Source organism: Xyrauchen texanus, chromosome 18 (genome assembly GCF_025860055.1).
Source record: "Xyrauchen texanus isolate HMW12.3.18 chromosome 18, RBS_HiC_50CHRs, whole genome shotgun sequence".
Classification (NCBI taxonomy): Eukaryota; Metazoa; Chordata; class Actinopteri; order Cypriniformes; family Catostomidae; genus Xyrauchen; species Xyrauchen texanus.
The window spans coordinates 44,377,584-44,393,099 of record NC_068293.1 but is presented as its reverse complement, the minus strand read 5'-3'; the positions used below and the strand labels follow the sequence as shown (position 1 = coordinate 44,393,099).

Genomic DNA, 15,516 nt, shown 5'->3' with positions numbered 1-15,516 from the left:
AGTGTAACGGATAATGTGGCATTAGTGTAACGGATAATGTGGCATTAGTGTAACGGATAATGTGGCATTATCCGTTACACTATCCGTTAATGTGGCATTAGTGTAACGGATAATGTGGCATTAGTGTAACAGATAATGTGGCATTAGTGTAACAGATAATGTGGCATTAGTGTAACAGATAATGTGGCATTAGTGTAACAGATAATGTGGCATTAGTGTAACAGATAATGTGGCATTAGTGTAACGGATAATGTGGCATTAGTGTAACAGATAATGTGGCATTAGTGTAACAGATAATGTGGCATTAGTGTAACAGATAATGTGGCATTAGTGTAACAGATAATGTGGCATTAGTGTAACGGATAATGTGGCATTAGTGTAACGGATAATGTGGCATTAGTGTAACGGATAATGTGGCATTAGTGTAACGGATAATGTGGCATTAGTGTAACAGATAATGTGGCATTAGTGTAACAGATAATGTGGCATTAGTGTAACAGATAATGTGGCATTAGTGTAACGGATAATGTGGCATTAGTGTAACGGATAATGTGGCATTAGTGTAACGGATAATGTGGCATTAGTGTAACGGATAATGTGGCATTAGTGTAACAGATAATGTGGCATTAGTGTAACGGATAATGTGGCATTAGTGTAACGGATAATGTGGCATTAGTGTAACAGATAATGTGGCATTAGTGTAACAGATAATGTGGCATTAGTGTAACAGATAATGTGGCATTAGTGTAACAGATAATGTGGCATTAGTGTAACGGATAATGTGGCATTAGTGTAACAGATAATGTGGCATTAGTGTAACGGATAATGTGGCATTAGTGTAACGGATAATGTGGCATTAGTGTAACGGATAATGTGGCATTAGTGTAACGGATAATGTGGCATTAGTGTAACGGATAATGTGGCATTAGTGTAACAGATAATGTGGCATTAGTGTAACGGATAATGTGGCATTAGTGTAACGGATAATGTGGCATTAGTGTAACAGATAATGTGGCATTAGTGTAACAGATAATGTGGCATTAGTGTAACGGATAATGTGGCATTAGTGTAACAGATAATGTGGCATTAGTGTAACAGATAATGTGGCATTAGTGTAACAGATAATGTGGTACACATGTATATTTCTGTGATTGGTTACCATGCTCAAGAAAAGGGTAAAGGCACGTTGTATACAGTGACTTTATGACTTCGACCATGTTTACATGCATTTAAGTAAATGTGCTGATGTAGATACTATTGCATAGTTGCATTATATAGTGCATGCCGCTTTTACTTCTTGAGCAGCTTTTGTGCATATAAACGGCTTTCTGAGCCATTATAATTTGATATATCCTTAGAAGTTATTACTCCACACCGAGCAATATTTTTAACCACAGCTCTATATTGTTGAACCATCGTGGTTCAAACGACAGATGTGCAACATTAGTCTAGTTTCCATCCACATTTCGCGCTATTTTGTTATCGACAAAGTGAAAATGCGTATAAACTAAAGTTTGCGAAATGTGCCGTCTTCTGCCCGTTTCCATTCAAACGGACTTTTATGGATAAAAATGGCGTGCTTGATGACGTCATGCCTAAAAAACACTTTGTCGCATAAGTTTTGAATTATTGAAGCCGTTTCAATACAGAAATGTGTTTATCACTAATGCACCTCTCAGATGTGTCCGATTCTGTTCCTCTGAAGTTTTGGGTAAAATGGAGATTATTGAGACAATCATTGAAATTAATCATCTTACTGTCATTATAATTAACAAATAAATGCAATCAAAGGAACAGTTGCTCTTCTGATGGGACTGTAATATCGGTCCTGATGTTCGTTGCCATCGGTTACAACCCGAAAGTGAATCGTCATGATCCTGTTCAAGTATTGGAGAAACTTTCAGTGTATCAGGATCATCATGGATGTGTTTCTGATGTGTGACAGATATTAAAGAAACATTGATGCGTGTGATATCAGTGTTACATATATGATACATTCCTCATATTCAATATTTGAATCATCTAAAGCATCACAACTGCATCATGTCCCGCAGATTTCTCCAGCGACTTTAACCACCAGCTGAACTTGAGCATCATCCAAAATTCATTTTAGTGTCATAAATGTATATTTACAAGCAGTAAATGTGATCCGAGGTAAAGAGGGTTATATGTAAAATATTGAAATGTTTTAAAACTCATTGGACAAATAGTTCAGATAGTTTCTTGATTAAGTCTAGAACATTCTGAGAGTCATTCAGACGACTTTATTCATCTACAGAACAGGATACGGCTCATTTATGTGTCTGTAAAGAAAAGGCAAATATAGGTCTAAAAAAAAATGTATTTAATGCTTTTTTAATTTGGTAATTAATTTTTATTTATTTAATGCTTTTTTCATTTGGTAATTTTTTTTTTAATTTAATGCTTTTTTTGTTTGGTAATTAACTTTTTTTTTTTACTTTAATGCTTTTTTTGTTTGGTAATAAAAATGTTTTAATTTAAAGCTTTTTTAATTTGGCAAATAATTTTTTTAATTTAATGCTTTTTTCATTTGGTAATTATTTTTTTATTTAATGCTTTTTTAATTTGGTAATTAATTTTTTTAATTTAATGCTTTTTTAATTTGGTATTTTTTTTTTTAAATTTAATGCTTTTTTAATTTGGTAATTAATTTTTTTAATTTAATGCTTTTTTCATTTGGTAATACATTTTTTTAATTTAATGTTTATTTTAATTTGATAATAAATTTTTTTTATAATTTAATGCTTTTTTAATTTGGTAATTTATTTTTTTTTATTTAATGCTTTTTTAATTTGGTAATTTTTTTTTTAATTTAATGCTTTTTTCATTTGGTAATACATTTTTTTAATTTAATGCTTATTTTAATTTGATAATTAATTTTTTTATAATTTAATGCTTTTTTAATTTGGTAATTAATAATTTTTTTAATTTAATGCTTTTTTAATTTGGTAATACATTTTTTTAATTTAATGCTTTTTTAATTTGGTAATTAATTTTTTTAATTTAATGCTTTTTTTCGTTTGGTAATAAAAAAAAATTATTTAATGCTTTTTTTGTTTGGTAATTATTTTTTTTTAATTTAATGCTTTTTCATTTGGTAATTACTTTCATTTAATACAGGGGATTTTGCCGGTATTTTTTCAAAAGTAAAACTAAACAATAATTTAACAGAATTGGGCTGTAAATGTTCCAACTAAAAAAAGCAAGCTGAAGCTTTTCTCATAATATTGTGTATTTATTCATAATTAAAAAATGTGTGCACATAAATGATGTTTTTTGTATTATGGGACAATCCTGTGACTGCCGTCTATTATTAGGAATAGTGCGGAAAAGGAACTTTAATAAATAAATGGATGATTACCATGATTAAATTAATCACAAAAAGTGGCCATTCACTTGTCCTCCTTGCACTTATCAATGACCGGTGCATGATACGAGATATTTGTGTTGCACTCCTGGAAGTGTCCCGTTTGTAGATCAGATCTATATGCCATAAAGATCAATCCATAATCACGTACAATAAATCGGCTTTCAATACTGTCGTCATGGTAACACAGGGTAACGATTGGGGCAAACTCTGTCATGTGACACTACATTGGCTGGTTAATGGCAAAGTGGCATTTGCAGTTGTTGTAAAATACAGATAAAAGCACACCTATGGCCACACATACATTATCCTAATGCATGTACGGTCTGCAGATTCCAAACATCGGGGTATAGAAGCAAAAAATTACCCCACTGGCGGTCTTTCTCCTCTTTCTCTTGGCAGGCACGGGTGAGGATCCCGGGACGGTCCAGCTCCAGAACACTTTGTAGTGGTGGACGGGGATATCTGGCTCCACAGGAAGAGTCCAGTTGAGTCGGGCCATCAGCAGACCGTCTGGACCTGCAGTGATGTTAGTCACTCTCAGTCTAGATGGGGCAGGAGGTGGAGATGGATCTGAACACAACCGAAGCAAGCAGAACATCAGCAGACACGCAACAGTGATGATGTCATTCAGTGTAGATGAATCAGAACTCAGTGAAGGAGATTTTAATGGGAAAACTGTCCAATCTAGAGGCCAGTCACTTCCTGTTATCGAGTCCTGCTCACACCTGAAAACCAGATGCTCAATCCAAGTGAACATGCTACGCTTAGATTGTGCAAGATAAATAAACCAGCAGAGTTTTTGCTAATTGCAACGAAAAGTCGAGTTAGCACAAAATCACATGATTGAAATCAGCCGTTCTGACAGAGTGCTGTATCAATAACTGTGATCACATGATCAGCAATTCAATAGAGCCAATGAAAGACAAGGTATCTGTCTGTCTGTCTAACTGTCTGTCTGTCTATCTACTGTAGACTTGTCTGTCTGTCTGTCTAGCTGTTTGTTCCTCTAAATGTCTATCCATCTGTCTGTCTGTCTAACTGTCTATCTACTATAGACTTGTCTGTCTCTCTGTCTGTCTGTTTGTTCCTCTAACTGTCTATCCATCTGTCTGTCTGTCTATCTACTGTAGATTTGTCTGTCTGTCTATCTAGCTGTTTGTTCCTCTAACTGTCTATCTGTCTGTCTGTATGTCCAACTTTCTGTCTGTCTATCTACTGTAGATTTTTCTATCTGTCTGTCTGTCTGTCTGTCTATCTGTTTGTGTGTTCTTCTAACTGTCTATACATCTATCTGTCTGTCTGTCTAACTTTCTGTCTGTCTATCTACTGTAGATTTTTCTGTCTGTCTGTCTGTCTGTCTATCTGTTTGTTTGTACCTCTAACTGTCTATCCATCTATCTGTCTGTCTGTCTAACTTTCTGTCTGTCTATCTACTGTAGATTTGTCTGTCTGTCTGTCTAGCTGTTTGATCCTCTAACTGTCTATCCATCTGTCTGACCCTCTAATTGTCTGTCTGTCTGTCTATCTAAACTGTCTATCCATCTATCTGTCTGTATGTCCAACTTTCTGTCTGTCTATCTACTGTAGATTTTTCTATCTGTCTGTCTGTTTGTTTGTTCCTCTAACTGTCTATACATCTGTCTGTCTGTCTAACTTTCTGTCTGTCTATCTACTGTAGATTTGTCTGTCTGTCTGTCTAGCTGTTTGATCCTCTAACTGTCTATCCATCTGTCTGACCCTCTAATTGTCTGTCTGTCTATCTAAACTGTCTATCCATCTGTCTGACCCTCTAATTGTCTGTCTGACTGTCTGTCTAGCTGTTTGATCCTCTAACTGTCTATACATATGTCTGTCTGTCTGAATAATTGCCTGTCTGTCTGTCTGTCTATCTACAGTATATTTCTGTTTGTCTGTCTGTCTAAATGTGTGTTCCTCTATCTGTCTATCTATCAGTCTGTCTAACTGTCTGTCTATCTATCTATATTTGTCTGTCTGTCTAACTATTTGTTCCTCTAACTGTCTAGCCATCTGTATGTCTGTCTGCCTAATTGTCTGTCTGTCTATATAGCTACTATATATTTCTTATTGTCTGTCTGTCTAACTGTTTGTCCATCTGTCTATCCCTCTGTCTGTCTAACTACTTGTCGAACTGTCTGCCTGACTGTCTGTCTGTCTGTCTGTCCAGAACAACTGTAGTTACCTCACTCCTCTTGGCAATCAAACAAGCTTTACATGCTGTTTTACTGCCTTACACGAGTCAAGGTTATTATAATATCTGAGGACTCATGCTCATATTCCCACAACAATGACTCTCTCTCGAAACCACGAGTAAACCTTTCAGCGGAGTTATGAAGAAATCACAGGGCAACAAGACTCAGGTTTAACGTTATTAAAGGAATAATTCAACATTCAGCCATTACTGATCAGCTGTTATCTACTCCATGGAATACGAAAGAACAAATGATGCAGAATCCTCATTTTTGAGCCTTTTATAAGCTTTTAGAAAGAAACATTAGTGTGATAAAGACAGTAAATCAGGGACAAATGTCCGTCAACTGACAGAGGAAGCAAATGAGCAGGCGTGAGTGAACAGCCAATGGGCCATTAGAGCTGAAACCATAAAAAGATGTCTTTGGTCAGGGGCTCCACCTGTTGTAACCGTAAATCATGGAGGGATTTGAGGTGTCAGGAGAGAAGCAGCCCACCAATGAAGACCCACCTCTGGAAGAGCGGAAGTGTTTGCTGGGGGGCGTGAATCCACGTGTGCCGTGAACGTTGACCGCTGCCACGCGGAACTGGTACCACCTGCTCGGCCTGATGTCAGTCAACAGGACGCGCTCTTCAGTGATCTGAGGGTCACAACGGTTAAAAGGTCATGGCCAGTGGTTACGGGGTCAGGTACAAGCTTGGAATTGTATCCTTTTTAAAACTTAAGAGTTAAAAAGACAGCTGAAGAAGACCAACTTTGATGGAGTAAAGCTGCTTATTGCACAGCCAATTAGGGTGAGGGAAAACATCGATTCTGGGTCGATCAGCAAAAATGTGGAATGTTTAATTAATTATTAAATTAGTTAAAAAGAGTCTCAAGACCGCTATGTTCTGTTACATCCCGTTTTGCTCAGTCAAGCTTCTTTTAACAAGTCCTGAAAACGCCCCCCCCCCCCTCTTTGGCATTTGGACGACTGACCTGGGCGACGTCCTGCCACTGGGTGGCTTCGTCTTCACTGGGGTGGATGCCGAAGTTCCATCGCCGCTGGAGCACATACAGCACGGGCTCGACTGAGATGTTGAATCTAGAAGACCAGCGGATCTCCAGCTGTCCCGAAGCCTGCTCCAAAAACAACAACTCCTTCCTCGGTTTCAACGGAGCTCCTGTGAAAGAACAACTGACACATAAGAACTTACATTTCGTAAAGTATTTAAATCATCAAATATATCCAGAGCCTCATAGAAGATAGGGAGGGAATTTACTTTCTGAAATACTATTGTGTTCCCTCTCAAAACATTTTGCGTTCCCTCATAAGTTTTGCTTTCTTTTGCAATAAGTTTGGGTTCCCTTGCAATAGCTTTATCCACTTAAACACTGTTTTACTGTAGTAACAATAGTTCAACTATGGTATTAGTAGTAAAACGATGGTAACCATATAATTTACCATATTTGAATCATGATATTTGTTGATAAATCACAGTAATAACACAGGACAACCACGACTATTGTTAGAACAATGAATCACTTTGCTAAAAAGAGATGGTTACATGGCTAATCAAAACTATGGTAAATAAAATCATAATCATTCTTGTAAAAAAACAACAGCTTCACAATAGAAACACCAAGGTTAATCTGAAGTACAAGTACCATGGTTATTAATACCATGCAAAGGAATTCAAAACTTAATGCAAAAGAATGCAATTTTTTTTTGTTTACGATGGACCCAGAACTTATGGCGAAAGAACATAAAACTTAATGCAAAGGAACACATTGCTTATTATGAAAGAACACAGAATTTATTGAGAAGGAACGAAACATTTATTGCGTAGGAACACAAAAGGTACTGAGAAGGAACATAAAACTTATTGCGAATAAACTCAAATTATTGTGAGGAAACACAACTTATTACGAAGGAACGCACAATTTATTGCGAAGGAACGGAAAACTTATTACAAGGAAATCCATTGCGTATTACGTAGGAACAAATTTTATTATGATGGAACAGAAATTTTTGCAAAAGAAAACTTCCTTATGGCAAAGGAACGGAAAACTTATTGCGAAGAAACTAACAAATTATCGCGAGGGAACACAGAATATATCATGAAGGAACAGAACTTATTGTGAAGAAACCCAAAATTCATTGTGAAGGAACATAACTTGTTGCAAAGGAATGCAAAAGGTATTGAGAAGGAACATAAAATGTATGGCAAAGGAACGGAAAACGTATCGCGAAGAAACTCAAATTGTTGTGAGGAAACAGAACTTATGAAGGAACGCAAAACTTTTTACAAGGGAACACATTGCTTATTACAAAGGAACAAATTGTATTAATGAAGGAACAGAACTTATTGCAAAAGAAGGCAGAAATTATTGCAAGGGAACACAGAACTTAATGCAAAGGAACAGAAAACTTATTGTGAATAAATTTACATTATTGTGAGGGAACGGAAAACTTATTGTGAAGAAATGTACAAATTATTGCGAGGGAACATAACTTATAATGAAGAATCTGAACTTGTTGCACAGGAACGCAAAAATTATTGCGAAGAAACATAACTTGTTGCAAAGGAACGCAAATTTTATTATGAAGTAACACATAAATAATTTTGAAGGAACGGAAAACTTACTGCGAATAAACTCAAATTATTGTGAGGGAACAGAACTTATAATGAAGAAACCAAACTTGTTGCACAGGAACGCAAAAATTATTGTGAAGGAACGGAAAACTTATTACAAGGGAAATCATTGCTTATTACGAAAGAAACATATTTTATTATGATGGAACAGAACTTATTGAGAAGGAACAAAATGTATTGCGAATAAACTAAAATTATTGTGAGGGAACGGAAAACTTATTGCAAAGAAATGTACAAATTATTGCGAGGGAACAGAACTTATAATGAAGAATCTGAACTTGCTGCACAGGAACGCAAAAATTATTGTGAAGGAACGGAAAACTTATTGCAGTAGAACACAAATTTTATTATGAAGGAACACAACTTCTTGCAAAGGAACACAAAATTGATTGTGAAGGAACATAAAATTGATTGTGAAGGAACGGAAAACTTATAGCAAAGAAACTTAAAATTACTGCGAGGGAACAGAACTTATAAAGAAGAAACAGAATTTATTGCAAAGGAACGCAAATCTTATTACAAGGGAACTCATTGCTTATTACGAAGGAATGAATGAATGAGCATTGTATTTATGTAGCGCTTTTCTGACACTACACTAAAAGCGCTTTACACAGTGAACGGGACTCTCCTCAACCTCCACCAGTGTGCAGTATCCACCTGGATGATGCAACGGCAGCCATAGTGCACCAGTACACTCACCACACACCAGCTACTGGTGGAGAGGAGAGAGTTAAAGAGCCAGTTAATGGATGGGGATTATTAGGAGGCTATGATTGAGAAGGACCAGTGGGGGGAATTTGGCCAGGACACCAGGGTTACACCCCTACTCTTTTTCAATGACCACAGAAGTCAGGACCTCAGTTTAACGTCTCATCCAAAGGATGTTGCCTTTTTACAGTATAGTGTCACTATACTGGGGCATTGGGACCTACACAGTCCACAGGGTGAACACCCCCTGCTGGCCTCCCTAATACCACTTCCAGCAGCAACCTTAGTTCCCAGGAGGTCTCCCATCCAGGTACTGGCCAGGCTCAACCCTGCTTAGCTTCAGTGGGCAACAGGTTAATATGGCTGCTGACAAATGTTATTATAAAGGAACATATTGCAAAAGAAGGCAGAAATTATTGCGAGGGAACACAAAACTATTTCAGAAAATGAATACCCTCCGCGTCCTCTAAGGGGCTCGTAAAAACAGGCATGACCGCATGATTATATAATATGTGAACATTTTTATTTCTAGGAATTAGCCGCAAAAACAACTGTATAGTGATGTTTACGGTTAACGTGATTTTTTGTCATACTGCCCGACCCGAGAGCTAATGTATGACAACTGCATAAAACTGCTCTGGTTCCATGTGGTGGAAGACTTCCATTTAACCTTCAAAGCCGTAATAAATTTGTCCATATGTAATAAATTAAAGATTTATAAAGTACAAAACTTTGGGAAAATGTTCTGCTTGGTGTCTTTCCTCGATTCGTTACAGCTGTAATGGAGCGCTGTTGATTGAATAGCAGGAATGAAGACCTTCATGAAGCACAAAGGACTCTAAATGTCTTCCATACATCTCCATAACTCAGCTGAGCTTTGATGATCTTGTGGAGTGGCTGCACTTTGCAGTAAAGTGCCTCTGTCATTGAGGATCCATTCAGAGACATTAATGTTCATCAGAGAACATAAGAAGAGCGCTGCAGTGTAACACAGAGCCCCAAACATGTGTGAAGCTGCATGTTGCTAGCGTCAAGTCAAGACTAGGGCGCACTTTGTTTTTCACAGTCGAGCATTCGACCTTTAAAAGGTATAAACACATTTAATTTGCTTTATTTATTTACATTTTGGGGTTTGATGAGGATTCTGTCGACATGTTTTTATTTGTAATCTTCCGAAGTAATGAAAGTTTATTAATAAATAACTAAATATTTAAAAGAATATTTTAGATATTTATCTTATCTACTTGGCATAGTTTTTCTTTGGTTGGATAGATCACTGACTAAAAATGCGTCATCGTTTTCCAAAGCTTCCGTTTTCACGGTCCACACTGCGACGCGAAAAAGCCGTTTTCACAGTCCACACAGCGACATGAAAAAGCCGTTTTCACGGTCCACACTGCGACGCGAAAAAGCCGTTTTCACGGTCCACACTGCAACATGAAAAAGCCATTTTCACGGCCCACACTGCGAAGCGAAAACGCAGTTTTCACGGCCCACACTGCGACACGAAAAAGCCGTTTTCACGGCCCACACTACGAAGCGAAAAAGCCGTTTTCACGGCCCACACTGCGACACGAAAAAGCCGTTTTCATGGTCCACACTGCGACACGAAAAAGCCGTTTTCACGGTCCACACTGCGACACGAAAAAGCCGTTTTCACGGTCCACACTGCGACGCGAAAAAGCCGTTTTCACGGTCCACACTGCGACACGAAAAAGCCGTTTTCACGGTCCACACTGCGACACGAAAAAGGCGTTTTCACGGTCCACACTGCGTCACGAAAAAACCGTTTTCACGGTCCACACTACGAAGCGAAAAAGCTGTTTTCACGGCCCACACTGCGACACGAAAAAGGCGTTTTCACGGTCCACACTGCGACACTAAAAAACGTTTTCACGGTCCACACTGCGACACGAAAAAGCCGTTTTCACGGTCCACACTGCGACGCAAAAACGCCGTTTTCACGGTCCACACTGCGACGCGAAAACGCCGTTTTCACGGCCCACACTGCGACGCGAAAACAGCGTTTTCAAATGTATCCACTTCGGAGTGCGTTTTCAAAAAGCTTCGTTTTCGCGGACAAAAACTTGGGGACCGTTCAGACCGATAACGTGCTAGCGGTAAAAAAAGCTAGCCTCAGTGAATAGAATTTTCCATTATCACGATAGTAATTATACATTAAAATGTCTTCCGATTGACGTTTCGATTTATCGATATGTCGATTTAACCGTTATATTGTCCATTCCAATTTAAAGTAGGGCTTTGCAATTTCTGACAACAACGAATCGATCTTTTATGCAATGAAAATGTGTTTCTTCACCTCGTGAAATGTGCGAATAAGGGGAAAAGTCACAATAAAAAAAAATAAAAAATTTTAAAAAATTGCGATCGTTTTTTTGGTCAACATACTGACCACATATAAACCTAACTTTTATGAATGTACAACTTTAGAGACACTCAAATCTTCAGCGAGGGTACCAACGATGCTGAAAAAGACCTTTTTGATCACAGACTGTAAATGAAGTCCAGATGGGACTAATAGAAGTCATTTACACTCTTTGAATGGCTGAATTTCATGATTATCAAAGCTCAACAAGTATGAAATATAAGTAAAACACACCACTGATGACACAATTAACATCAGGTTGCTTTGTTGTGTGTGCCTGTTTGTATTCAGTGTTGAAGGTTGGAGATCGCAACATAAGTGTAGAAGTTTAGAGTGTTAAAGGCCACATGCAAAGGGAGTCATTCCTCTATAAGTGGAACATGTTATTCCGCTCGACAGACAACAGCTGTATTCGATTGTGTTGTGGTTTCACAACTACAGAAAGTGTGTTATGCCTGTTCCAATACAAGCAGCGCCCACGGCACTCGTACAATCCCACGGCATTCCTGCAGCAACCACATTATTCTGCTGCATCTTCACTGCTGGAATTCATAAACTCACTCCAATCAGGATCTTCTGAAGATCTCCAGACTGCGGTTCACCATCTTCACATAATCACACGTGTCCCCTTGATGTTCCAAAGTCCACAGGTGCGTGCCATCTCCTCCAAAACACAACACAATGGCTCTGATCCAAAACATACAAAAGTGAGTTGCCAACTTAAGCCCAGTCTTTACAATTTTTGCTTGTCAAATCTGAAATTGCTGTACTTTAAATGTAAGACACAACACTCAAATACCACTATGTTCTTTTGGTTCTTTATTTGGTGGCCGTTGTAAGAGCATTTACTCTGCAAAAAAGTGACACAAAATGTCTTATACTGTTATAACTCTGGCTAACATTAATCGTGAAGAAAATGATACGTTTTCAAATTTAAATGCACCTAAAGCCATTCACACACCGGACACCGCGCACAGGTATCGTACACAGAACACGTCGGAGTGGCTGTCCAAATCTAATCACTGAAAACATTTTCATATGAAGTTTTCTACTTTTCTTCAACAATGATTAATAATAGTTTTACTATAGTAACATCATGGTTCATTTGTAGTACAATTAACGCAGTTTTTAAAAGCATGCGAAGGAACAAACATTAATGTGAGGGAACATAATTTATTGGAACCCAAAAATTACTGTGAGGGAACACACTATTTTTGTGGAGGTACGCAAAATTTACTTATACTTAAACACAATACTTATAGCGAAGGAACAAAAAATGTATTGTGATTGTGAGGGAACACAGAACTTATTGTGAAGGAACACAAAACTTATATCGAAGGAACACAAACTTATTGCGAAGGAACAAAAAAAAGTATTGTGAAGGAACAAAAAGAATATTGTGAGGGGACATATAACTAATTGTAAAGGAACAAAAAAATTATTGTGAGTGAACACAAAACTTATAGTGAAAGAACTAAGTAAATATATTGTGAGGGGACATATAACTAATTGTATAGGAACAAAAACATTTATTGTGAAGGAACACTAAAATTACTGTCAGACCTCCATTGGAGGCTTAGATTACTTGTGAAGGAAATTAATCGACCGTCGTTAAGAATGTCACATAATGCAAAGGCTGAGTGCTAGTGGAGGACCGTGAAGCCGGGGGAATTATCAACTTGGTTGTGCTAGACCAGTTCATCGAGCGGATGCCCAAAAGGAGCACGGAGTGGGTCCAGTGCCACCAGACGGTGTCGCTGAAGGATGCAGTCCGCCTGGCTGAGGACCAGTTGATGGCGTATCCTTATTCTGCACTTCTTCAAGAATGATCAGAGCGATGTCGATGAGTTTGCAAGTTGGTGTATAAACCGGTGCAACTGTGCAAACTGAAAGATTAAAGGGTGTCATTTGTCATATATATTATGCATTACTCAGAAGGTAGCCTAGGCTTTATTCGATCTGTCAAACAACAAAAATTTTAAGTTTCGGAAAGGGATGACACAACTTAATGACTGAAGACATTTTAGCGCTGAATGCGCCTGCTTGACCTGCATTGTGGGTGGTTTGAAAATCGCAACTGTTTAGCGAATTCGCCCCAATGCATCTACTAGTCTTTGTTAACGTCAACATGTCCCTTGAAAACAAGTCGGGACAATATAATGCAATTGAATGGAAAACTATGAGTGGCACGGAAGAATTTTGAGCAGCTTCTGAAGTTGTAGCTGGATGCTGTCGCTGGAGGCGGCGGCGAGGGTACATTGACATTTACATTTATGCATTTGGCAGACGCATTTATCCAAAGCGACTTACAGTGCACTTATTACAGGGACAATCCCCCCGGAGCAACCTGGAGTTAAGTGCCTTACTCAAGGACACAATGGTGGTGGCTGTGGGGATCGAACCAGCAACCTTCTGATTACCAGTTATGTGCTTTAGCCCACTACACCACCACCACTCACGTCTGGGTGTGTGATCAACTTAAGACACATTTTTTGAGCAAACTAAAAGGCAGTATTGCACAAACAAGGCCAGAGAAATATTAACTATATGTACTAAACATGCAGTGCTTCATGTTAAACAGGGTTAATATTTTCTTTTAAAGAACAAAAATAGATGCATGATCTTGCGCAACCTCTCTTACATTGTTGAAATGAAACAAGATTTCTCTGTATTCCATAAGGCGATTAAGATGCATCGCCAGAAGCAGTCTTTGAAGTGAGGAAATGAGAGGCGTTACTGTATTTTGCAAAGCTTCTGTCAGATTCAGATGTGATGAAAGACCACACAGGGCGTCGGTGACAAACCCCCAGCGGTCATCTCCTTGTCTTTACATCTTTTTGCAATATTGAAGATTGAGATATGCTTCGTCTCAGGGTCAGGGATACATGCAAGGTTACAACTGCCCACCTGCAAGAACATCTGAGAGCGATTGAGACCACAAGCGACCGTCAATGCTCAATTTCGCCTGTTAATTGTTTCCAGCATCGTGGCTCGTCATCAACTCCATGCAGTGCCATGGCACAGATAGAAACAATTACACTCTTGACACACTGATCATATAATAATTCAATGTTCATGTTTGTGATTGGGCTTGGATTTTTACTTTATGACTTTCTGCAAATGAGGGGAAACGAGCAAATCTGACATCAATCAACATTCTCAAAGATAAATTGTGAAGCATCCTTCATATGACTGGCGAAATTTAGAGAGGTTTCGGCTTATTGCAGAAGAACGGAGAACTTCATGGGTTTGAAAAGGCTGATAGCACGTTTAAAAGGTTTAGCATCGGGAGTCAAACCGATTTACATTAGAACAATCACAATAGAGAGAAAGCCATGAAAAAGAGTTTCTTATTGGACTCGTTTACTTGGAAACCTCCCTGTTCAAATTCCCTGTTTAACTAGCTTCATCAGAAACATCATGCTGCTCAACCAACTTCAAGTTTTGCTGGTTAACAGTCCTGTTATTGGACATCATGACTGACTGTGAATTCTACATTTCTGCAATAGCTTCTGAAACTTAAATCTACTGATTTTAAATGATTCTGCATCCAAGCCACTAGGTGTCACTGTAAGTCCAAGATGACACAAAGACAAAAGTTACTCAGAGCACCGTTAAATTTCCGAGTCAACTCAACAACCTGTTTTTGAGAATGTGGGGATCCTCTTGATTATCATTACCAGCTTCGGTAGTGCGGAGCAAGAGCTTGTACCTTTATAGAGGTTCTTTGGGTTCTGACAGGTGTGTCCACAGCCGTTGGAGCAGCACTTCTTCAGAGCAGAACATTCTGCATCCGCATCACAGCTCTCAACGCAGGCCGCTGCAAACCCGCTCGCTCGCTCCGCCGCTGGACAGTCGCCTTGTTTCACCGTCTCGACGGAACGAAGAAACTCGCAGCTCGTCAGACATTCATAGTGTTTCTTTGGAAAGAGATTCTGAAATCAGAAACAAGAAAAAAAGCAATTGGGTAAGTGTAATATTAAGTAAACTTGAAAAGTCTGGAGAGTTTAATTGGTTTTAATAGCTTTAAGTTTGAAGGTCTACAGACCCAACAGTCTGACAGAGAAAACATCGGACGGACGGACGGACGGACGGGCTTTTTCAAGCCAAACTGCTAGTCAATGGATTGACAGCAAAAATAAATAACTTTATTAATCTGTATTTTTGTCTTGATTTCAGGTAAAAA

At 38.3% G+C, this 15,516-nt stretch overlaps 1 protein-coding gene across 1 annotated transcript in view; it reads right to left on the bottom strand.

Moving 5' to 3' along the window:
* Nucleotides 1–15,516, bottom strand: part of LOC127658920 (anosmin-1-like) — an 87,410-nt gene that overhangs the window by 24,051 nt on the left and 47,843 nt on the right. Inside the window, exons 4-7 of the mRNA XM_052148491.1 lie at nucleotides 15,043–15,265; nucleotides 6,579–6,763; nucleotides 6,111–6,240; nucleotides 3,756–3,961 (exon numbers count right to left, since the gene is read on the bottom strand). Coding sequence (XP_052004451.1) covers nucleotides 3,756–3,961; nucleotides 6,111–6,240; nucleotides 6,579–6,763; nucleotides 15,043–15,265 — 744 coding nt within the window. The remainder of the gene's footprint in view (nucleotides 1–3,755; nucleotides 3,962–6,110; nucleotides 6,241–6,578; nucleotides 6,764–15,042; nucleotides 15,266–15,516) is intronic.